Source organism: Rhinoraja longicauda, chromosome 33 (assembly GCF_053455715.1).
Source record: "Rhinoraja longicauda isolate Sanriku21f chromosome 33, sRhiLon1.1, whole genome shotgun sequence".
Taxonomy (NCBI): domain Eukaryota; kingdom Metazoa; phylum Chordata; class Chondrichthyes; order Rajiformes; family Arhynchobatidae; genus Rhinoraja; species Rhinoraja longicauda.
This window is the reverse complement of record NC_135985.1, coordinates 24,587,401-24,613,274: the sequence shown is the minus strand read 5'-3', so window position 1 is coordinate 24,613,274 and position 25,874 is coordinate 24,587,401. Positions and strand designations below refer to the sequence as shown.

General features: G+C 46.4%; 1 protein-coding gene across 6 annotated transcripts; it reads right to left on the bottom strand.

The window, feature by feature from the left end:
* Nucleotides 1-141: 141 nt before the first annotated feature.
* On the bottom strand, nt 142-25,745 carry LOC144609091 (UDP-glucuronosyltransferase 2C1-like). 6 transcript variants are annotated; one of them, XM_078427473.1, is made up of 3 exons: nt 15,635-15,712; nt 12,283-12,503; nt 142-1,803 (listed from the first exon to the last, which is right to left on the bottom strand). In XM_078427473.1, the coding sequence occupies exon 3, from the start codon at nt 1,750-1,752 to the stop codon at nt 154-156; it is 1,599 nt and encodes a 532-aa protein (XP_078283599.1). In that variant the 5' UTR covers nt 1,753-1,803; nt 12,283-12,503; nt 15,635-15,712; the 3' UTR covers nt 142-153. The 6 variants fall into 6 exon arrangements, with proteins under 6 accessions (XP_078283599.1, XP_078283602.1, XP_078283598.1 ...); XM_078427476.1 differs by lacking the exons at nt 12,283-12,503; nt 15,635-15,712 and adding an exon at nt 25,635-25,745; XM_078427472.1 differs by lacking the exons at nt 12,283-12,503; nt 15,635-15,712 and adding an exon at nt 25,572-25,740.
* Between the last annotated feature and the right edge of the window lie 129 nt (nt 25,746-25,874).

Genomic DNA, 25,874 nt, shown 5'->3' with positions numbered 1-25,874 from the left:
GCACCAAGGTTATTATTTCACTAACCTATCTGGCTTTTATTAGCACCCTTTGCTAAGTTCATGTTGTGTGGAAAGGAGACCCTGTGGATCAAATGCATGAAAAACTTTATTTGATTAATTTGAAAGTACAAAATATACCAATGGAAAAAAATCTCACTCCGACTTTTGCTTTTTCCTACAAACAACACGACAAAGTTTCTTCATTGTTCCAACCACCAGCACAGTGAGCAGGAGTAACACAGACAACAGAAAGATCATCACATCTACACAATAGTAAGCGTACCAGGGGAGTCGGTGGGATAGTGGGTGCAAATGCCCCGCTCCTTTGTGTCGGGCAACGTACTCAACCCAGAAAACGGCCCTCTCCATTGGAGACTCTGGCTGGTCCCGATGGAGAGCGGAGAGTCTTTTCAAGTTGTCACCATAAGATGTGCCGTTTATCACCTCGTTGAGTGCCTGCAACAGATCTGTGGAGTGCATGGTTGCAACGTTGATAACTTTTGCTGCCCCTCGAGATGCGAGTCTGACTACATTGTCAAACTGGTCAAAAAGCAGAGGCATGCCGACCACTGGCACCCCATGGTAGATGGCTTCGTAAATGCCATTGGTGCCTCCGTGTGAAACAAAGGCTCGTGTGTTGGGGTGACCCAGCAGGTCGTTCTGAGGGATCCATTTTGCCAGCAGTGTATTATTCCCTATGTTGGGAGGGGTCTCGCCATCATATCTCCAGATAACCTTCTGGGGGATTTGAGATAAAGCTTCTGCTATCTTCATTGTAATCTCCATTGGCAAGGATTTGATGATAGTTCCCAATGACATGACAACAAGTCCGTGCTTCCCTGAGCTTTGGACAAACTCCTGAAACTCTGCCGCCAGAGGCCGTGCTGGTTTACACTGGAAGCCTCCGATGTACACAATGTTTGGCATGGTGGGTCTTGGGAATTCAAACACAAAATCCACCCTCATCAACCACACATCAGCTCTGAGGAGAATTGACTTGAAGTCCGTGTCTGGTCCCAGATACCGATGGCAGAATTCATTATAAAGCGGGTAGATCAAAAACTCTACGATCAGTAGCTCATTAAGAGATTGCAGGACATTTTGTGTTCTTTGGAGAAAATTCATGTTGTCTGTGAAACTTGAGCCAGTGAGTGGGATGTAAGAAGGTGGTGAGGGGGCAGTGAGTAAATGGCCTTCTCCACCAACCAACCATCGAACGTTGTACACCAGTGGCACTTTTAAATAATAAGCAAGCATTGGACCCGTTCCAAATACCGGATCTGTAAGTAATAACTCAAAATTTGCATTTTTGAGTTGGTTCAACAAGCTGTTGTTTTCGAATATTGCTTTGTTAAACTCTTTCACCCACTGATGGCACTCAAATATAAACCTAAACATTTCATATTGGAGATTAATTTTGCCCCAGACTGTCGAGCCTTTCTGTAAGTTTTCCAATGTCTTTTGTATAATATTTTCCATCACGTTGTAATTTTCAGATCCTCTTGGCATGTCAATCATAATGGATTGATACAAGTCTGGGCTCTCTTTGATATACCAGGACGTTGACTGACTGAGCACAGTGATGCTGTGGCCACGAAGGAGCAGCTCTTCTATCAGTATTTTCATATTGATCCAGTGACTCCCATCAACGGGCACGACCAATATTCTAGCCGCTCGGATAATCGGAGAAGACAAGGTGATGGTGACGCAAAGAACAAATGCAACTCTGCCTGTCCATCCAGGATTACCCATGCTGGAAATCGATAATTGCACCGATCCTGTTGTAGAATTGATCAGATATGTCTGTAAGCAACAAACATTGGCAAAATGAAAATTTAGTAACAGCTGTGCATTTTCTTGACATTACATTAACCAAATCAAATGTGTGTCATAGAATCACACAGTGTGGAAACAGGCCCTTTGGTCCAACCTGCCCACACCGACCAACTGCACTGGTCCCACCTGCCTGCATTTGGCCCATATTCCTCTACAATACAATACAATACAATACAATATCTTTATTGTCATTGTACAAGTACAACGAGATTAAGAATGCCACTTCCATATCGATGCTATAAAATAAATAAATAAATCGCGGCGAAAATGAAAACAACAAGGGGGGAGGTTGGGGAAGGAAACAAGGTAAAGTGGAAAAAATGTTCATGCAGTTGTGCCAGATGACCCTGGGGGCAGAGACAGAACATGGCGGGCTCTCAGCTGGTCCGATTCAGAGCAGCTCTAGCTCTGTAGGAATAAAGCTGTTCCTTAGTCTGGAGGTGCGGGCGTAGAAGGCCTTGTAAGGTTTGCCATATGGGAGTAGTTCAAACAGACGGTGGCATGGGTGTGTGGAGTCCTTGTAGATGCTGGTGGCTTTCCTGAGGCAGCGTGCATTGTAGATGTTCTCCAGGGCTGGCAGCTGTATCCCAATGATCTTCTGCGCTCTACAGACGACCCGCTGAAGAGCTCTCCTATCCGCTGCCATGCAGCTGATATACCACACATAGATGCCGTATGTCAGTGTGCTCTCTGTGGTGCAGCGGTAGAAGGTCATATGTAACTGTTGGGGCAGACCGGCCTTTTTAAGCATTCTCAGGAAAAATAGCCGTTGCTGTGCTTTCTTGACCAGCGCAGCGGTGTTAGTGGACCATGTGAGGTCCTCTGAAATGTGTGTGCCCAGAAACCTGAAGCCGGACACTCTCACCACTCTGTCCCCGTTGATGAAGACTGGAGCGTATCCCGCCTTCTGTGACCTTCTAAAGTTGATGATTAGCTCCTTAGTTGTGTTTAGGGACAGGTTGTTCTCTGAGCACCAGCTCGCCAGGTTCTGCACCTCCATTCTGTAGGCTGATTCATCGCCGTTGGTGATCAGCCCGATCACCGTTGTGTCATCTGCAAATTTGACGATGGTGTTGGTGGCGAATGCAGGAACACAGTCATGTGTGAAGAGGGAGTAGAGGATGGGGCTCAGTACACAACCATGCAGTGTGACGGTACTCAGGGTGGTTGTGGAGGACCATTTTCACTGCCTGAGGGCGTTCAGTCAGGAAATTCAGGATCCAATTGCATATTGACGAGCTGAGGCCTAGCTGGTGGAGTTTGGAGGTGAGCTTGGTGGGGATTACTGTGTTGAAGGCAGAGCTATAGTGTATAAATAGCATGCTCACGTACGTGCCTTGTCTCTCCAGGTGAGTCAGGACGGTATGAAGAGCCAGAGAGATGGCGTCCTCTATGGATCTATTTGCTCTGATTGCAAACTGATGTAGGTCTAGTGAGGCAGGGATGGTGGCTTTGATGTGGGAGAGGACCAACCTTTCAAAGCACTTCATAATTATCGGTGTGGGGGCAACCGGGCAGTAAGCGGTCAGATTGGTGATGTTTGCCTTTTTCGGCACCGGCACTCTGGAGGCTGACTTCAGGCACTTCGGGATGGTTGCCAGAGGTAGAGACAGATTGAAGATCTTTGTCAATACCTCAGCAAGCTGGTCAGCACAGTCCTTAAGTACCCGTATTGGGACTCCGTCCAGGCCTGCAGCCTTGCGTGGGTTGATCCTCTGCAGCGCGCGCTGTACATCATGTGTGCTCGGCGTGAGAACCTGTTCATCCTCCGAGGCCGGACTTTTTCCACTCATGGTGTTGTTGCCGGTTTCAAAGCGAGCAAAGAAGGCACAGCAACGATTGTTCTACCTAAGAACACTGAAAAAGTCTGGTCTACCCCAACAGCTGCTGACGACATTCTACCGCTGCACCATAGAGAGCATCCTAACACATGGCATCCCTGTGTGGTACCTCAGCTGCATGGAGGCAGAAAGGAAAGCTCTTCAACAGGTAGTCCAGAGAGCTCAGAGGACCACCGAACACAGCTACCAGCATTGGAGGGCATCTACAACACACGATGCCTCAGAAAAGCCACCAACATCCACAAAGACTCTTCACACCCCTGCAACAGTCTGTGCGAGCTCCTTCCTTCGGGCAGACGATACAAGGCCTTCTACGCCCGCACCTCCAGACTCAGGAACAGCTTCATCCCCAGGGCCATAGCTGCTATGAACCGGTCCTGCTGAGCCGGATGGTCACATCGCACAGTGATCCGGCACAGATCTACTTGCACTTTATTCTGTCTTAAAACTGTTACAATTTGTTTCGTTGGGTTGTGGTTGTTTAAATTAATTAAATTATTGCATCGTATGGGAGGCGCATTCCCAATCTCGTTGTACCCCTGTACAATGACAATAAAGATATATTGTATTGTATTGTATTGTTGATATCACAAAATGCTGGAGTAACTCAGCGGGTCAGGCAGCATCTCAGGAGAGAAGGAATGGGTGGCGTTTCGGGTCGAGACCCTTCTTCAGAAGGTGTTGAGCTCGTTGGCCAGTGTGACATCACTGTGGGGGCAGGCAGGATTGCTCTTGTAATCAGTGATATCCCTGTTGCCTTGCCACATGCTTCTGGTGTCAGTGCTGTTGAAGTGGTCTTCCACGCGTTGCCTGTGGAGGTCTTTCGCCCTTTTTATGCCTTTTTTCAGGTTTGACCTGGCAACAACGTATGCCACACTGTCCCCAGATTTAAAGGCATTATTGCGTGCTCTTAAAAGATTTTGTACCTCTTTGTTCATTCATGGTTTCCGGTTAGGAAACGTTTTTATCTTCTTGTCCTCTGTGACATTCTCCACACACCTGTTGATGTAGGAGAGCACAGTGGATGTGTACTAAACCTGTCCTATCCATGTACCTGTCTAATTGTTTCTTCAACGTTGCGATAGGCCCTACCTCAGTGACCTGCTCCGGCAATTTGTGCTTGAGGTGCATTCATATTCTTATTTGGACGTCATGCAAATATGAATTGGGGCGGTAGAGTTGCTGCCTTACAGTGCCAGAGACTCAGGCTCCATCCTGATCACCAGTGCTTTCTGTACAGATTTGATACGTTCTCCACGTGACGTGTGTGGGTTTCCTCCGGGTGCTCCGGTTTCCTTCCACTTTCCAAAGATATACGGGTTTGTAGATTAATAGGCTTCGGCAAAAATGATAAATTGTCCCTAGTGTATGACAATGTTAGTGTGCGGGGATCGCTGGTCGGCGCAGACTCATGGCCTGAAGGGCCTGTTTCTGCTCTGTGTCTCTAAACTAAACTACATCAAATGTGTGCCTCAGGTCGTTTCTCAGAGCTGAATTTGGATGACATGCAAATGTGAATTGGAAGTGGGAATAGGCTTTTCCACTCAACCACTCAACCAGATGATGTTTCTAGTTCATGCTTTTGGTCGGTGTTCAAAGAGTGACAAGATCGAGTAGGAATCGTGACCTGCGTGGGTTTTCTCCGAGATCTTCGGTTTCCTCCCACACTCCAAAGACGTACAGGTTTGTAGGTTAATTGGCTGGGTAAATGTAAAAATTGTCCCTAGTGGGTGTAGGATAGTGTTAATGTACGGGGATCGCTGGGCGGCACGGACTTGGAGGGCCGAAAAGGCCTGTTTCCGGCTGTATATATATGATATGATATGATATGAATAGGGAACTGCAACGTAGTTTAAGGAACAAAGCTTTGCAATGCATAGGGCAGTGTATCAAGGAGTGTTGCATCAGTGAGCTCTGGCTCTGAAGACCCAACAGCAGTACGTTCTAACAGAATGGACAGCACAGTGGCACAGCTGTAGTGCAGCAGCCTCTCAGCACTGGAGACCCCAGTTTGATCCTGACCTCGGGGTTGTTGTCTGTGTGGAGTTTGCACGTTCTCTCTGTAACCATGTGGGTTTCCTCTGGGAGCTCCAGTTTTCCTCCTAGATCCTAAGGAAGTGCAGGTTTGTAAGTTAATTGGCCTTTGTACAATTGTCCTTAGTGTGTAGGGAGTGGATGTAAAAAACTTGATAACATGGGACTAGGGCGAACCTGTCATCATTAGGCAGCATGGACCTGATGGGGAGAAGGGCCCAATACATTTCCATGACGTATCTTTCAATCAGTCAAGGAGCAGGACTTTGCAATGCACAGAGCCGTGGAACACGGAGTGATGGAATGATAAAGTCTAGGGTTACTTACCCAGAAGCAGCAAGTCCTTACAGAAACTGGGAATATGGAGATGGAGTTAAAGGGGAAGCAAATACAGGAGAAATTGCAAAGGACTCTCGAATGAGGGGAGGGTAGTTCTAGAAGGGATAAGAGAGTAAGGTCAGGGCCAATTGTGACCGGTGTGAGAGGGGAGGTGAATACGGAAATTAAAGTGTTGTATTTAAATGCGCGAAGTATAAGAAATAAAGTGGATGAGCTTGAGGCTCAGTTAGACATTGGCAAGTATGATGTTGTGGGAATCACTGAGACATGGCTACAAGAGGACCAGGGCTGGGAACTGAATATTCAGGGGTACACAACGTATAGAAAAGACAGATAGGTGGGGAGAGGGGGCGGGGTCGCTCTGTTGGTGAGGAATGATATTCACTCCCTTGCAAGGGGTGACATAGAATCGGGAGATGTAGAATCAGTATGGGTAGAAATGAGGAATTGTAAGGGTAAAGAGACCCTAATGGGAGTTATCTACAGGCCCCCAAACAGTAGCCTCGACATAGGGTGCAAGTTGAATGAGGAACTAAAATTGGCGTGTCGCAAATGTAATGCTACGGTGGTTATGGGAGATTTCAACATGCAGGTAGACTGGGAAAATCAGGCTGGTAATGGACCCCAGGAAAGAGAGTTTGTGGAGTGTCTCCGAGATGGATTCATAGAACAGCTTGTACTGGAGCCTACTAGGGAGAAGGCAATTCTGGATTTAGTGTTGTGTAATGAACCTGATCTGATAAGGGGACTCGAGGTAAAAGAGCCATTAGGATGCAGTGATCACAATATGATAAGTTTTACTCTACAAATTGAGAGGGAGAAGGGAAAATCAGAAGTGTCAGTATTACAGTACAGCAAAGGGGATTACAGAGGCATGAGGCATGAACTGGAAGGAGGCCCTCGCAGGGAAGACGGTGGAACAGCAATGGCAGGTATTCCTGGGAATAATGCAGAAGTTGCAGGATCAATTTATCCCAAAGAGAAGGAAAGATTCCAAGGGGAGTAAGAGACACCCGTGGCTGACAAGGGAAGTCAAAGACAGCATAAAAATAAAAGAGCAGAAGTACAACAAAGCAAAGAAGAGTGGGAAGCCAGAGGATTGGGACAGAGCAACAGAAGATGACTAAGAAGGCAATACGGGGAGAAAAGATGAGGTACGAGGGTAAACTAGCCAATAATATAAAGGAGGATAGTAAAAGCTTTTTTAGGTATGTAAAGAGGAAAAAAATAGTCAAGGCAAATGTGGGTCCCTTGAAGATAGAAGCGGGGGAATTTATTATGGGAAACACGGAAATGGCAGACGAGTTGAACCGGTACTTTGGATCTGTCTTCACTAAGGAAGATACAAGCAATCTCCCAGATGTTCTAGTGGGCAGAGATCCTAGGGTGACGGAGGAACTGAAGGAAATCCACATGAGGCAGGAAACGGTGTTGGGTAGACTGATGGGACTGAAGGCTGATAAATCCCCAGGGCTGCATCTCAGAGTACTTAAGGAGGTGGCGCTAGAAATTGTGGACGCATTAGTGATCATTTTCCAATGTTCTATAGATTCAGGATCAGTTCCTGTGGATTGGAGGGTAGCTAATGTTGTCCCACTTTTTAAGAAAGGAGGGAGAGAGAAAACGGGAAATTATAGACCAGTTAGTCTGACATCAGTGGTGGGGAAGATGCTGGAGTCAATTATAAAAAATGAAATTGCGGAGCATTTGGATAGTAGTAACAGGATTGTTCCGGGTCAGCATTTACGAAGGGGAAATCATGCTTGACTAATCTTCTGGAATTCTTTGAGGATGTAACCAGGAAAATTGACAGGGGAGAGCCGGTGGATGTGGTGTACCTTGACTTTCAGAAAGCCTTTGACAAGGTTCCACATAGGAGAGTAGTGGGCAAAATTAGAGCACATGGTATTGGAGGTAGGGTACTGACATGGATAGAAAATTGGTTGACAGACAGAAAGCAAAGAGTGGGGATAAATGGGTCCCTTTCAGAAAGGCAGGCAGTAACTAGTGGGGTACCGCAAGGCTCGGTGCTGGGACCGCAGCTATTTATAATATACATTAATGACTTTTATGAAGGGATTAAAAGTACCATTAGCAAATTTGCAGATGATACAAAGCTGGATGGTAGTGTGAACTGTGAGGAAGATGTTATGAGGTTGCAGGGTGACTTGGACAGGTTGTGTGAGTAGGCGGGTGCATGGCAGATGCAGTTTAATGTGGATAAGTGTGAGGTTATCCACTTTGGTGGTAAGAATAGGAAGGCAGAGTATTATCTGAATGGTGTCAAGTTAGGAACAGGGGACGTACAACGAGGTCTGGGCGTCCTAGTGCATCAGTCACTGAAAGGAAGCATGCAGGTACAGCAGGCAGTGAAGAAAGCCAATGGAATGTTGGCCTTCATAACAAGAGGAGTTGAGTATAGGAGCAAAGAGGTCCTTCTGCAGTTGTACAGGGCCCTAGTGAGACCGCACCTGGAGTACTGTGTGCAGTTTTGGTCTCCAAATTTGAGGAAGGATATTCTTGCTATTGAGGGCGTGCAGCGTAGGTTTACTAGGTTAATTCCCGGAATGGCGGGACTATCATATGTTGAAAGACTGGAGCGACTAGGCTTGGAAACACTGGAATTTAGAAGGATGAAAGGAGATCTTATCGAAACGTATAAGATTATTAAGGGGTTGGACACGTTAGAGGCAGGAAACATGTTCCCAATGTTGGGGGAGTCCAGAACAAGGGGACACAGTTTAAGAATAAGGGGTAGGCCATTTAGAACTGAGATGAGGAAAAACTTTTTCAGTCAGAGAGTTGTGAATCTGTGGAATTCTCTGCCTCAGAAGGCAGTGGAAGCCAATTCTCTGAATGCATTCAAGAGAGAGTTGGATAGAGCTCTTAAGGATAGCGGAGTCAGGGGGTATGGGGAGAAGGCAGGAACGGGTTACTGATTGAGAATGATCAGCCATGATCACATTGAATGGCGGTGCTGGCTCGAAGGGCCGAATGGCCTCCTCCTGCACCTATTGTCTATTGATTGCCCATCTCAATCTCTCGGGGTGAGAATGGGAGACAGCACCTTTACTCAACCCACACCATTCACAGGTATTTGCAACAGGGCCGCTGTAGCAGCACAGCATCCTCTGCTGTCCATGCTGAATGTAGAGGGATATGGTCAAACCCCAAAGAGGAAATGACTGTAAGTGTGAGCTGCAAAGATGGCTACCTTATACCTGAAATATTACCATTTACAAACAGGGGTGGTGGCTAAAGATAAACATACCAGAAAGTTGTGGAACGAGTATTGCGGCAGATATGTTATTTAGTTTAAGGTTTAGGTTTATTATTGGCGATGTTCAGTGAAAATATTTGTTTTGCATGTTTCCCATATCAGATCAGATGTACCATACTTAGTTACAATCAGTTCAAGCAAAGTACAATCAATAGAGCAAGGGGGAAGGTACATATTGCAGAATATAGTTCTCAGAATTGTAGCGCATTAGTTCCATAGACAAAGTCCAATGTCCACAATGTGTGGAGGCGAATCAGACCTCAAGCTTGTGGAAGAACTATTCAGAAGCCTGATAACAGAAGGGAAGCAGATGTTCCTGGGTCTGTTGGTGCGCGCTTTCAAGCCTTAGACATAGACATAGAAAATAGGTGCAGGAGGAGGCCATTCGGCCCTTCGAGCCAGCCATTCGTTGTGATCATGGCTGATCATCCACAGTCAGTAATACGTGCCTGCCTTCTCCCCATATCCCTTGTTTCTACTAGCCCCTAGAGCTCTATCTAACTCTCTCTTAAATCCATCCGGTGATTTGGCCTCCACTGCCCTCTGTGGCAGAGAATGCCACAAATTCCCAACTCTCTGGGTGAAAAAGTTCCTTCTCACCTCAATTTTAAACGGCCTCCCCTTTAATCTAAGACTGGCCCCTGGTTCTGGACTTGCCCAACTTTGGGAACATTTTTCCTGCATCTTGCTTGTCCAGTCCTTTTATAATTTTATATGTTTCTATAAGATTCCCTCTCATCCTTCTAAACTTCAGTGAATACAAACCTAGTCTTTTCAATCTTTCCTCATATGACAGTCCCGCCATCCCAGGGATCAATCTCGTGAACCTACGCTGCACTGCCTCAATTACAAGGATGTCCTTCCTCAAATTAGGAGACCAAAACTGTACACAATATTCCAGATGAGGTCTTACCAGGGCCCTATACAACTGCAGAAGAACCTCTTTACTCCTATACTGAAATCCTCTTGTTATGAAGGCCAACATGCCATTAGCTTTCTTCGCTGCCTGCTGTACCTGCACGCCAACTGTCAGTGACTGGTGTACAAGGACACCCAGGTCTCGCTGCACTTCCACCTTACCTAACCTAACACCTTTGAAATAATCTGCCTCCTTGTTTTTGCTGCTAAGCTGGATAACCTCACATTTATCTATATTATACTGCATCTGCCATGCATCTGCCCACTCACTTAACCTGTCCAGGTCACCCTGCAACCTCCTAACATCCTCTTCACAGTTTACACTGCCACCCAGCTTTGTGTCATTCGCAAACTTGCTAGTGTTGGTTCTAATTCCCTCTTCCAAATCATTAATATATATGGTAAACAGTTGCGGCCCCAACACCGAGCCTTGCGGCACTCCACTCGCCACTGCCTGGCATTCTGAAAAGGACCCGTTTACTCCTGTTTGCTTCCTGTCTGCCAACCAATTTTCTATCCATATCAACACCCTACCCTCAATACCATGTGCTCTAATTTTAGTCACCAATCTCCCATGTGGGACCTTATCAAAGGCTTTCTGAAAGTCTAGATACTCTACCTCCACTGGGTCCCCTTCATCCATTTTACTTCACATCCTCAAAAAATTCCAGAAGATCAGTCAAGCATGATTTCCCTTTCATAAATCCATGCTGACTTATCCTTTTACTGCTATCCAAATGCACCGTTATTACCTCTTTAATAATTGACTCCAGCATCTTTCCCACCACCGATGTCAGGCTAACTGGTCTGTAATTCCCCGTTTTCTCTCTTTCGCTCCTTTCTTGAAAAGTGGGATAACATTAGCTATCCTCCAATCCACAGGAATTGATCTTGAATCCATTGAACATTGGAAAATGATCACCAATGCGTCCACTATTTGTCGAGCCACCTCCCTGAGTACCCTGGGATGCAGACCATCAGGCCCAGGGGATTTATCAACCTTCAGTCCTATCAGTCTCCCCAATAATATTTCTCGCCTATTGCAAATTTCTTTCAGTTCCTCTACCCCCTAGATCCTCTGTCATTCAGCCGGACAGAAACAGAGAGAAGCGGGGTGGGACAAGTGTTTGATTATGTTGGCTGCTTTTCCGAGGCAGTGTGGTGTGTAGACGGACTGGTGGTGTGGTGCGTGTTTAGTTTAGTTTGGTTTAGTTTAGAAATACAGCTGGGAAACAGGCCCTTTGGTCAACCGAGTCCACGTCGACCAGAGATCCCCGCACACTAACACTATCCGACACACGCGAGGGGCAATTGACAATTTTACCAAGCCAATTAGCCTATAAACCTGTACATATTTGAAGTGTGGGAGGAAACTGGTACACCCGGAGGAAATCCACGTGGTCACAGGGAGAACGTACAGATTGTAAGGACAACAACCATAGTCAGGATCGAAGCCGGGAATGTGGCGCTGTGAGGCAAGAACTCTACCGCCGCGCAACCGCACAAACTGCGACACACACACTCACTATGTGTGCGGTCCTGAATGAGACAGCAGAAAGCTCTCGGTTTCCCAGTTCTGCCGAAGAATACACAAGATGCACTTGTTTCAAACCATGATAACTGATGAAACTGAGCCTTTACAACTGCAGGGCAGTGAGGTTTGGGAACGGAAGTTGCGTGCAAATCCAATGCAAAACATCGAAGAATTGTGGAGACCCCAGGAACTCCTTACGAGGAACAACACCAAGTGCTGGGGTAACTCAGCATGTCAGGCAGCATCTGGGGGTTGGGAGGGGGCAGAGAGAGGCGACGATTAGGGTGGGGACCTTCCTTCAGAATTTAGAACTGTTTCATGTTGCCTTCACCTCAGGCTCAGATGCTGATTTAACTCCCAACTCGACAAACCACAATATTTTTTGGCACGAGCAGTTTTCCTAAATTCTCAAGAAAGATCCCGAAGCTAAACCGTTCATCTAATAATATAAGGTAGAGTCGATGCGACATTTTGTCTTGCGACCACAATCTGGTTCTTACCGATCTGAGGGAAGGTTTTAACTTCCCGGTCGTTGAGTTCACCGCAAAGAAAACGTCTCTGGCAACTCTCAACTGGCTGATCCAAAGTACAGCGTTGCGTAATATTAATCCTTACTCACTGTTTTATTCACAATCGCACTCGCTTTCTGTTGCCCCTGAGACCACGAGTCGAGTCGGCTTGTTTCCCCTAAGTCATCGCTGCCTTTAGGTGCAGTTTATAACTGGAGATTCAGAGAAATACCCGATAATATTGTTGCATGGACGAGCTTACAAATAACTCCACCCCCTGCCTGTCCCTCTACATCTGTATGTTTCTTGCAAAGGGGTCTCTGAGTTGACACCTCGGGAGTTTGATGGTGGATATTGGCCACAGACTTACAGGGGTGAATGTGTAGCAAGGAACTGGTTTACACAAAAAAAAAAGCTGGAGTAACTGGACAGGCAGCATCGTTCGAGAGAAGGAATGGGCGACGTTTCGGGTCAAGACCCTTCTTCTTCAGACCATCTTCAGCCAACTGAAGAAGGGTCTCGACCCGAAACGTCGCCCATTCCTTCTCTGCAGAGATGGTGCCCGTCCCACTGAGTTACTCCAGACATCTCGTGTCTATTTACGGGAGTGAATTTTCTCCTTGGAAATAGTTTAATATTTTTAGAAAGTCATCTATAATTAACTGCTCTGATCAATGGAGGAGATGTTCTGTATAGTCATTATAATCAAGAAGAGAATTGAATGTACTAGAAGTAGATTTTGCTCATCTGGTTAACTTTCAGTGACACCTTACTTTGCCAAGTACAAACCCAATGGGTGTTTCCTTCTCTCGAGGAACCTGTTGGTTTGCTATCTCCCTGTTAATTAGTTCTCTCCTGTTCTCTTGCTTGCGTTACTCACCTTTTACCTTCTTATGCCCTCTCTGAAATATTGACAGAAAACTGGAACATTTTTTCCAACCTTGAAACAGATTGCAAAGGATTCGCAGAAAATAAGTGCACGGTGTGTGCACTGGAACAGTAAAGAAGGCACGTGGTACGCTTGCCTTCAGGGGTCAGGGCATTGAAAATAAGATTTAGCATGTCCTGGTGCAGCGTTGTAAACCTTTGCTTTGGCCGCCTTTGGAGTATTGCGTGCAGTTGTGGCCAGCCCATTACAAGAAGGATGTGGAGGCTTTGGAAAGGGTGCTGAGGAGATTAGAAACAAAGAAACAAAATAGGGGCAGGAGTAGGCCATTCGGCCCTTCGAGCCAGCTCGCCATTCAATATGGTCATGGCTGATCATCCAGAATCAGTATCTTGTTCCTGCTTTCTCCCCATATCCCTTGATTCCATTAGCCCTAAGGGCTATATCCAACTCTCGAATACATCCAGTGAATTGGCCTCCACTGCAATCTGTGGCAGAGAATTCCACAGATTCACATTGTTCTGGGTGAAAATGCTTTTTCTCACCTCAGTCCTAAATCATCACCAGAATCTACTGCATTATGGGATATTAGCTACAGGGAAAGGTTGTACAGACTTGGATTGTTTTCTCCTGAATGTCGTAGATTGAGGGGAGACCTGATAGAAGTATATCAATTATGAGAGGCGTAGATCGGGTAGACAGTCAGAACCTTTTTCCCAGGATGGAAAAATCAAATACTAGAGGGCATCGCTGTAAAGGTGAGAGGGGCAACGTTTAAAGGAGATGTGGGAGGAAACTTTTTTTACACAGAGGCTGGTGAGTGCCTGGGTTAGTGGCTGAGGCAGATATTATAGAGGCATTTAAGAGGATATCGGATAGGCACATGGAGATGCAGGGAATGGAAGGAGAGGGATCATGCGCATGTAGACAAGAGATGTTCTTGGCATCATATTCAGCCTAGATATTGCGGGCCGAAGGGCTCGTTCTTGTGCTGTACCATTCTACATTGCAATCAGTCACAAAATAATCAGCAACGCAATAATAGTAACAGTGTCGTGATGCTTGTCTGTTAAGTCTAGGATTTAACACTGAGCATTGGTGTCCAGAGTGCCCTTCAGATCAGGGGCAGATGAATGAAAAGCCATGATTTTGTGCGGGCTGCTATCTCACTCACAGGACTTTCAACCTGCCTTTATTACCAATGATATCCGCCCTTATATATATGATGGTGAGAAACCTTTGTGATCTGTTGAAGTCTATGTGTTGGAGGTATCCAACATCGCGGAGTGGTTTAACACAAAGGAGTAGAGAGGGCAGACAAAAATCAATCTCATCGTAGCAGATTGGTCTGAGGTCAACTCTAAACCAGACTAGGCAAGGATGACAACACGCATTCGTGAATCTCTTATATTTTTATAATTACCATGTACTTAAAAAAAAAATAAAGCTGTTGGGATTTACATTGGTGTTTTGTAAACCCATTGTGTAGCACTTAATCAACTGCCTTCAACAAATCCATGCTGCCTTTCTCTCATTAATCTACATTCGTCCAAGTGACTGCTAATTCTATCCCTGGTTCTTTGGGCTCTGTCTGATCCCGATCACTGGCTGACAGCATCATTGGTCACGGCCAGATCCAAATAGCTGGTATTGGTTTGGCCACCTGAACCTCATCAGCCGACTCCTTATAAACCCAGGCACCCTGGCTAGAGGGGAGAAGGTGAGGGAAGAAATTGTCTGTGAGCTGTCGTGCACAAGAGTGCACCAGAGCACGGGTTTAAGCTTTTGTTGCGGAGAGGCAGGACAATGTGGAACTGGCTGCGTCGGAGGTCAGCATTGAACCTGGGTCTATCTGTGGAGTTCCCAGAACCAGAGGCCACAGTCTAAGAATAAAGGGGAGGCCATTTAAAACTGAGGTGAGAAGAAACTTTTTCACTCAGAGTTGTGAATTTGTGGAATTCTCTGCCACAGAGGGCAGTGGAGGCCAAATCACTGGATGAATTTAAAAGAGAGTTAGATAGAGCTCTAGGGGCTAGTGGAATCAAGGGTTATGGGAAGAAGGCAGGCACAGGTTACTGATTGTAGATGATCAGCCATGATCACAATGGATGGTGGTGCTGGCTCGAAGGGCTGAAAGGCCTCCTCCTGCGCTTATTTTCTATGTTCTAAGGTCTCCGGCACTGTGATGCAGACACCACTGGACCAGCTGCACCACTGTGCTGTTTAAACGATAAATTCTGAAGAAGATATTTGAATGATGTTTAGAACGCTGCCTGTAACTTTGTGCTTCTGTCTTCATTCCTTTATCCAAAAAGGACCATGCAGGCAGTTTAGTTTAGGGATACAGTGTGGAAACAGGCCCTTCGGCCCACCCAGCGATCCATGCATATTAACACTATCTTACACACACACACTAGGGACAATTTACATTTCTATCAAGCCAATTAACCTACATACCTGTAAGTCTTTGGTGTGGGAGGAAAACTGAAGATCTCAGAGAAAACCCCCGTGGTCACGGGGAGAACGTACAAACTCTGTACAGACAGCTCCTGTAGTCTGAATCGAACCTGGGTCTCTGGCACTGCAAACACTGTTAGGCAGCAACTCTGCTGCAGTGCCACCGTGCCTGCATATGTTTGAAATCTGTAATAAGGAAAATGCTTGAAGCAGTTATTAAACCTTTTCGATAGGAAACTTAAAGAATTTCAAGATGATCAATTGTCTACATATTTGGTGGAAAGGCAGCCATGTTTGACTGAGTTATTGGAGTTTTTTTTAAAGAAGTAACAGGTGATGTTATTGTATGTAGATTTATGGAAGGCATTTGTTAAGGTGCCTCATCAAAAGCTAATGAGGAAAATAAAACGGTAGGAGCTGCAACGTGATGGTGTGAAAAGAAGATGCTTGTCTCACAAAAAAATGGAGAATGGCCTTAAACATGCCTTTCTCTGGTTGGTTAGATGAACTTGATGGTACGATATGATTTGATACACTAGAACTTTATTCATCCCCGGAGGGAAATTGGTCTCCCAACGGTCACAACACAAAAGGTACACGAAAACGTGAAAATAGCACAGCATCTTCACCACAACGACCGGACAAACAAACAAACAAACAAACAAACAAAGGCAGGTTTATTCCCTGGGGTGGGGATTCTAAAACTAGAGTGCCCCCCTCCCCCAGACCGGTTCCCCCTTTGTTCTCCCACCGTCCGGCACGGCGGTCTCCCCACGCCGGGTCCCCATTGACTTCCCCTTCCCCTTTCCCCCCTCACGCTCATCGACCGCTGATTGCAAGGCCCCACCGTCACCCAGGCCCCACCATCACCCATGCTCCCACCACCCCCACCCAGGCCCCACCCCCACCGAGGGCTCCCGCCGTCACCCAGGCCCCCCCGTCACCGAGCCGAGGATCCCACTGCCACCCAGCCAGGCCCCACCCTCAGCCAGGCCCCACCCCCAGCCAGGCCCCACCCCCAGCCAGGCCCCACCCCCAGCCAAGCCCCTCCCCCAGCCAGGCCCCACCCCCAGCCAGGCCCCACCCGCAGCCAGGCCCCACCCGCAGCCAGGCCCCACCCCATCCAGGCCCCACCCCCAGCCAGGCCCCACCCTCAGCCAAGCCACACCCCCAGCCAGGCCCCACCCCAGCCAGGCCCCACCCCAGCCAGGCCCCACCCCCAACCAGGCCCCACACACCCAGGCCCACGCTGCCGCCCATCGCCACCGCTGAGGCTCCTTCGGCCCAGGCATAGCTCGCCGCCCGGCTTCTCTGGAGTCCTCTGGAGGGCGTCGGACCTGGTCGGCGGCGCGGTTGTTCGCCGGGTGGATCGAGTCCGCCAATAGTACACTGATGAGATCGGTGTGGGGGCTCAATGTTGTACAACGTATAAATGGCTTGGCTAGATAATGTGGGGAAGTGTACAAGACTCTACTTTAGTAGGAGGAATGAGAGAAGAGTTCTTGGCAGGGTGGATGCAGAGAGGATGTTTCCTCTTGTGCGAGAGTGGGTCACTCTTCCCCATGAGGGGGTCACTGTTAAACATGGAGCAGTATAGCCCAGATACAGGCCCTTCAGCCCACAATGTCTGTGCAGAACATGATGGCAAAATAAACTAAGCTCCTGTCCCATATAAATGAAGCACCATTGAACTAATCCATGTGATTATCTAAAAACCTCTTAAATGTTACTATCATATGTTCCACCACCAACTTAGCAGTGCGTTCCAGGCACCCCCACTCTCTGTAACAAAACTTGTCCTCCACATCTCCTTTAAACATTGTCCCTCTCGCCTTAAAGCTTTGCGCTCTGGGCTTTGACATTTCCACCCTGAGAAAAAGGTAGTGACTGTCTACCCTAGCTATGCTTCTCATGATTTAATATATCAACATAATTGTATTGTTTATTATTGTCATGTGTACAGTGATACAGAGAAAAGCTTTTGGTTGCTTTCTGTCAGTCAAATCAAACCCTACTACACATGGGTACAATGACATACTACAACAGGTAGTGTGAAGAGAAAAGTAGAATACAGTGCAGAATACAGTGTTACAGCATTACAATGTTAGGGTTACAATTGGGCAGCACATATATAACCATATAACCATATAACAATTACAGCACGGAAACAGGCCAGTTTGGCCCTTCTAGTCCATGCCGAACACTTTCTCTGACCTAGTCCCATCTACCTGCTCTCAGACCATAACCCTCCAATCCCTTCCCATCCATATACCTATCTAATTTACTCTTACATAATAAAATCGAGCCTGCCTCCACCACTTCCACCGGAAGCTCATTCCATACAGCCACCACCCTCTGAGTAAAAAAGTTACCCCTCATGTTACTCCTAAACTTTTGTCCCTTAATTCTGAAGTTATGTCCCCTTGTTTGAATCTTCCCCACTCTCAAAGGGAAAAGCTTACCCACGTCAACTCTGTCCGTCCCTCTTAAAATTTAAAAAACCTCTATCAAGTTTTACTCTGCAAATGGAAAGGCAGAAGGGAAAATCGGAAGTGTCAGTATTATAGTATAGCAAAGGGTATTACAGAGGCATGAGGCGGGAGCTGGCCAAAATTGACTGGAAGGAGGCCCTAGCAGGGAAGACGGTAGAACAGCAATGGCAGGTATTCCTGGGAATAATGCAGAGGTTGCGGGATCAATTTATTCCAAAGAGGTGGAAAGACTCTAACGGGAGTAAGAGACACCTGTGGCTGACGAGGGAAGTCAGGGACAGCATATAAATTAAGGAGAGGTAGTATAACATAGCAAAGAAGAGTGGGAAGACAGAGGATTGGGACTCTTTTAAAGAGCAACAAAAGTTAACTAAAAAGGCAATACGGGGAGAAAAGATGAGGTATGAGGGTAAACTAGCCAATAATATAAAGGAGGATAGCAAAAGTTTTTTTAGGTACGTGAAGAGGAAAAAAATAGTCAAGGCAAATGTGGGTCCCTTGAAGACAGAAGCAGGGGAATTTATTATGGGGAACAAAGAAATGGCAGACGAGTTAAACCGTTACTTTGGATCTGTCTTCACTGAGGAAGATACACACAATCTCCCAAATGTTCTAGGGGCCGGAGAACTAGGGTGATGGAGGAACTGAAGGAAATCCACATTAGGCAGGAAATGGTTTTGGGTAGACTGATGGGACTGAAGGCTGATAAATCCCTAGGGCCTGATGGTCTGCATCCCAGGGTACTTAAGGAGGTGGCTCTAGAAATAGTGGAAGCATTGGAGATCATTTTTCAATGTTCTATAGATTCAGGATCAGTTCCTGTGGATTGGAGGATAGCAAATGTTATCCCACTTTTTAAGAAAGGAGGGAGAGAGAAAACGGGTAATTATAGACCAGTTAGTCTGACATCAGTGGTGGGGAAGATGCTGGAGTCAATTATAAAAGACGAAATTGCTGAGCATTTGGATAGCAGTAACGGGATCATTCCGAGTCAGCATGGATTTACGAAGGGGAAATCATGCTTGACAAATCTACTGGAATTTTTTGAGGATGTAACTAGGAAAATTGACAGGGGAGAGTCAGTGGATGTGGTGTACCTCGACTTTCAGAAAGCCTTCGACAAGGTCCCACATAGGAGATTAGTGGGCAAAATTAGGGCACATGGTATTGGGGGTAGGGTACTGACATGGATAGAAAATTGGTTGACAGACAGAAAGCAAAGAGTGGGGATAAATGGGGCCCTTTCGGAATGGCAGGCAATGACCAGTGGGGTACCGCAAGGTTCGGTGCTGGGACCCCAGCTATTTACGATATACATTAATGACTTAGACGAAGGGATTAAAAGTACCATTAGCAAATTTGCAGATGATACTAAGCTGGGGGGTAGTGTGAATTGTGAGGAAGATGCAATAAGGCTGCAGGCTGACTTGGACAGGTTGTGCGAGTGGGCGGATACATGGCAGATGCAGTTTAATGTAGATAAGTGTGAGGTTATTCACTTGGGAAGTAAGAATAGAAAGGCAGATTATTATCTGAATGGTGTCAAGTTAGGAGGAGGGGGAGTTCAACGAGATCTGGGTGTCCTAGTGCATCAGTCAATGAAAGGAAGCATGCAGGTACAGCAGGCAGTGAAGAAAGCCAATGGAATGTTGGCCTTCGTAACAAGAGGAGTTGAGTATAGGAGCAAAGAGGTCCTTCTACAGTTGTACCGGGCCCTGGTGAGACCGCACCTGGAGTACTGTGTGCAGTTTTGGTCTCCAAATTTGAGGAAGGATATTCTTGCTATGGAGGGCGTGCAGCGTAGGTTCACTAGGTTAATTCCCGGAATGGCGGGACTGTCGTATGTTGAAAGGCTGGAGCGATTGGGCTTGTATACACTGGAATTTAGAAGGGTGAGGGGGGATCTTATTGAAACATATAAGATAATTAGGGGATTGGACACATTAGAGGCAGGAAACATGTTCCCAATATTGGGGGAGTCCAGAACAAGGGGCCACAGTTTAAGAATAAGGGGTAGGCCATTTAGAACGGAGATGAGGAAGAACTTTTTCAGTCAGAGAGTGGTGAAGGTGTGGAATTCTCTGCCTCAGAAGGCAGTGGAGGCCAGTTCGTTGGATGCTTTCAAGAGAGAGCTGGATAGAGCTCTTAAGGATAGCGGAGTGAGGGGGTATGGGGAGAAGGCAGGAACGGGGTACTGATTGAGAGTGATCAGCCATGATCGCATTGAATGGCGGTGCTGGCTCGAAGGGCTGAATGGCCTACTCCTGCACCTATTGTCTATTGTCTATTGTCTAAGTCCCCCCCTTAACGTTCTGCGCTCCAAAGAATAAAGACCCAACCTGTTCAATCTCTCTCTGTAGCTTAAGTGCTGAAACCCAGGCAACATTCTAGTAAATCTCCTCTGTACTCTCTCTATTTTGTTGACATCCTTCCTATAATTTGGCGACCAGAACTGCACACCATATTCGAGATTCGGCCTCACCAATGCCTTGTACAATTTTAACATTACATCCCAACTTCTATATTCGATGCTCTGATTTATAAAGGCAAGCATACCAAACGCCTTCTTCACCACCCTATCCACATGAGATTCCACCTTCAGGGAACAAGGCACAGTTATTCCCAGATCCCTCTGTTCCACTGCATTCCTCAATTCCCTACCATTTTCCCTGTACGTCCTAGTTTGATTTGTCCTACCAAAATGCAGCACCTCACACTTATCAGCATTAAACTCCATCTGCCATCTTTCAGCCCACCCTTCCAAAAGGCCCAAGACTCTCTGTAGACTGAAAATCTACTTCATTATTAACTTCACCACCTATCTTAGTATCATCTGCATATTTACTAATCCAATTTGCCACACCATCATCCAGATCATTGATGTAAATGACAAACAACAGCGGACCCAACACAGATCCTTCGGGTACTCCACTAGACACTGGCCTCCAACCTGACATACAGTTGTCAACCATTACCCTCTGGTATCTCCCATTCAGCCATTGTTGAATCCATCTTGCAACTTCGCTATTAATACCCAACGATTTAACCTTCTTAATCAACCTTCCACGTGGAACTTTGCCAAATGCATTACTGAAGTCCATATAGACAACATCCACAGCCTTGCCCTCATCAATTTCCCTGGTAACCTCTTCAAAAAATTCAAGAAGATTAATAAAACATGACCTTCCAGGCACAAATCCATGTTGACTGTTCCTAATCAGGCCTTGTTTATCCATATGTTTATATATATTGTCCCTAAGTATCTTTTCCATTAATTTTCCCACCACAGACATCAAACTAACAGGTCTATAATTGCTAGGTTTACTTTTAGAACCTTTTTTAAACAAGGGCACAACATGCGCAATGCGCCAATCTTCCGGCACCATCCCCGTTTGTAATGACGTTTGAAATATTTCCGTCATAGCCCCTGCTATTTCTGCACTAACTTCCTTCAATGTCCTAGGGAATATCCTGTCAGGACCTGGAGACTTATCCACTTTTATATTTTTTTAAAGTGTCCGTACCTCCTCTTCTTTGATCCTCATGGTTTCCATCACTACTCTACTTGTTTCGCTTACCTCGCATAATTCAATATCCTTCTCCTTGGTGAATACCGAAGAAAAGAAATTGTTTAATATCTCCCCCATTTCTTCCGGCTCAGCACATAGCTGTCCACTCTGACTCTCCAATGGACCAATTTTGTCCCTCGCTATCCTTTTGCTATTGACATATCTGTAGAAACCCTTGGGGTTTACTTTTACATTACTTGCCAAAGCAACCTCATATCTTTTTTTTGCTTTTCTAATTTCCTTCTTAAGATTCCTTTTACATTCTTTATATTCCTCACAAACCTTATTTACTCCCTGTCGCTTATATTTATTGTATATCTCCCTCTTTTTCCGAACCAAGTGTCCAATTTCCCTAGAAAACCACGGCTGTTTCAACTTATTATTCTTTCCTTTCCACCGAACAGGGACATAAAGACTCTGTACTCTCAAAATGTCACCTTTAAATGTCCTCCATTTCTCTATTATATCCTTCTCATAAAACAAAATGTCCCATTTCACTCCTTTTAAATCCTTTCTCATCTCCTCAAAGTTAGCCTTTCTCCAATCCAAAATCTCAACCCTTGGTCCAGTTCTGACCTTCTCCATAATTATATTGAAACTAATGGCATTGTGATCACTGGACCCAAAGTGCTCCTCAACACATACCTCCGTCACCTGACCCGTCTCATTTCCTAACAGGAGGTCCAACACTGCCCCTTCTCTGGTAGGTACCTCTACGTATTGCTGCAAAAAACTATCCTGCACACATTTTACAAACTCCAAACCATCCAGCCCTTTTACAGAATGTGATTCCCAGTCTATGTGCGGAAAATTGAAATCACCCACAATCACTACTCTGTGCTTACTACTAATATCTGCTATCTCCTTACCGGCACGGTAGCGCAGCGGTAGAGTTGCTGCTTTACAGCGAATGCAGCGCCGGAGACTCAGGTTCGATCCTGACTACGGGTGCTGCACTGTAAGGAGTTTGTACGTTCTCCCCGTGACCTGCGTGGGTTTTCTCCGAGATCTTCGGTTTCCTCCCACACTCCAAAGACGTACAGGTATGTAGGTTAATTGGCTGGGTAAATGTAAAAATTGTCCCTAGTGGGTGTAGGATAGTGTTAATGTACGGGGATCACTGGGCGGCACGGACTTGGAGGGCCGAAAAGGCCTGTTTCCGGCTGTATATATATGATATGATATGATATTTGCTCTTCCAATTCTCGTTCCCCATTTGGCGGTCTATAATACACCCCAATAAGTGTTGCTAAGCCTTTCTCATTTCTGAGTTCCACCCAAACAGCCTCCCTAGTCGAGCCTTCAAATCTATCCTGCCAGAGTACTGCTGTGATATCTTCCCTGACAAGCAATGCAACACCTCCACCTCTTGCCCCTCCGATTCTATCACATCTGAAGCAATGAAATCCTGGAATATTTAATTGCCAATCGCAACCATCCTGCAACCACGTTTCACTGATTGCCACAACATCATACTTCCAGATGTCAATCCAGGCTCTAAGCTCATCCACCTTTCTTACAATGCTCCTAGCATTAAAATATACACATTTAAGGGACCCATCACCTCTTATTCTCAGTTTATTTCTTTTCACTTCTTTCTGTCCTACATGTTGGGCCTGAGTGTTTCCCTTCTCTGCCTCCTGCCTCACACACTGCCTATTAGCTATCTGTATTTGAGTCCCTCCCCCCAACCGTACTAGTTTAAAGTCACCGCAGTTGCCTTAGCAAATCTCCCCGCCAGGATATTGGTTCCCCTCAGGTTCAGGTGCAACCCGTCCTTTTTGTACAGGTCATACCTCCCCCAGAAGAGGTCCCAATGATCCAGAAACTTGAATCCCTGCCCCCTGCACCAGTCCCTCAGCCACGCACAGTGGCATAATAGTAGAGTTTGTGCCTTACAGCGCCTAAGACCTGGGTTCGATCCAGACTACAGGAGCTCGTTTGTATGGAGTTTATACGTTCTCCCCTTGACCTGCGTGGGTTTTGTCCAGGAGCTCGGGTTTCCTCCCACACTCCAAAGACGTGCAGGTTTGTAAGTTAATTGGCTTAGTATAATTGTAAATTGTCCCCAGTGTGTGTGTAAGATAATGGTAATACTGCCGATCGCTGGTCGGCACGGACTCGGTGGGCCGAAGATCCTGTTTCTGTACTGTATCTCTGAACTAAACTAAATAAAAAAGTTACAGAGAAAGAGCAATGAAGAGGCTGGAGAAGAGGGAATGACTGGTGATGAAATGGTCCTTGATTGAGCTGGCGATATTTCCGAAGCAGCGTGGTGTAGCTGGAATCAATGGGACAAAGGCCAAAAATGTCCTTAGTCTTCTAAGGAAGTGGAGGCTTTGGTGGTTCATTGGCCGCAGTTTCAATTAGTTGGTCCAGGACGTTCTCCCCGTGTCCTGCGTGGGTTTTCTCTGACATCTTGGGTTTCCTCCCACACTCCAAAGATGTACAGATTTGTAGGTTAATTGGCTTGGTATAAATATAAAAATTGTCCCCAGTGTGTGTAAGATTGTGTTAGTGTGCGGGGATCACTGGTCGGTGTGGACTCGGTGGGCTGTATCTCTGTCTTTCTGCACTGTATCTCTAGTTTAAAATAAACAATAAGCTGACATGATGAAAAATACATTGACACAAAGGGAAGTTGCTAAAGCAACTTACAAAACAACTTTCAAGAACAAATCTAACACTCCTGAACACTCTTAAATCTATTCACTGCAGTCAGTACTGGGGAACAGCTAGTAGAACTGCTGTCTCACAGTCCCAGTGTCCAGGGCTCAATCCCCACATTCTGCAGCGTCTGTGTGAGGTTTGCACATTCTACCGATAACTACGTTTCCCCTTCCTCATCCCAATGACGTGTGGGTTCTGTAAACTACCTCTCATGTACAGGATAATGGAACAATCAGGGGGGAGTTGATCGACTGTGGGGAGAATAGGATGGAGGGAAAAATACTGCATGAATGGGAAGGTACAGATGGCACAGATACGGAGAAGTGTAGGAAGGAACTGCAGATGCTGGTTTAAACCAAAGCTGGAGTAACTCAGCGGGTCAGGCAACATCTCTGGAGGAAAAGAATAGGCGCCATTTTGGGTCAAGACCCTTCCCAAAATGTCACCTATTCCTTTTCTCCAGAGATGCTGCCTGACCACTGATTTACTCCTCCTTTTTGTGTTTATAGACAGGGAGAACCTGTTTCCCAAAGTGGAAATGTCAAAGACTAGATGGCATAGGTTTAAGGGGAGTGAGGCAAAATTTAGGGGACATGTACAGGGCAATTATTTTACATATTGTGAATGGTGTGTTCCTGGAACACGCTTCTAAAGGTGGTGATGGAGGCAGATATTATGCTGTGAACCTACACACTATAATCTCAATAGGCCAAAACAGTTCCCTTCTACATTGTAAGAAAACACAGCAAGGCTGTTGACACAGCTAATTCTAGTCATAGTTGGCAAAAAGTGCAGTCCAAAGTTTAGAGATACAGCGCGGAAACAGGCCCTTTCAGCCCGCCAGGACCACGCCGACCTGCGATCGCTGCACTTTAGCATTAACACTATCACCCACTAGGAACAATTCTTATATTTACCAAGCTCCGGAAGTGGCGGTGCTGCCCTGCCGACTTTCTGTTTGTCTTTCTTCTTTCTTTGTCTATTTGTTAGCGTTAGATGTATGTAATAGCCTATCTTTAGCTGTGTATTATGTGGGGGGTGGTGGGGGGGTTGGATTGGAAACCTTTTTAAAAAATCTCTTCCTCAACGGAGATGCGACCCTTTTCCGTGTCGTATCTCCATTCGCGCTATGGCCTAACTCCGTGGAGTTGGCGGCCACCAGCTGGGATCGCCCTTGAAGGCTCCGGTCGCAGGGCCTGGACTTACCATCTCCGAGCTGGCCGACTTTCGGAGGCTGTGGTGGCGCTGTGACCGCGGCTGCGACTCTACCTTAGGAGGCTTCGGCCGCAGGCTCTGTGGACTGCGGCATCAGGAGCTCGCGGTCCCTGGCTGGCAACCGGCTTTCGGGAGCTCCAGCCGTAGCAGCTTCGATCGCCTCGAATCGCAAGGCTCGATCAACCCGTTCGCAGGATCTTCATTGCCCTGCGTGGCTCGGCCGCGGCACCTTCCATCGCCCGGCATGGGTTTCAAAAATCGGGAGCCACGATCGCCTCAAAGCAGCAGTTTAAC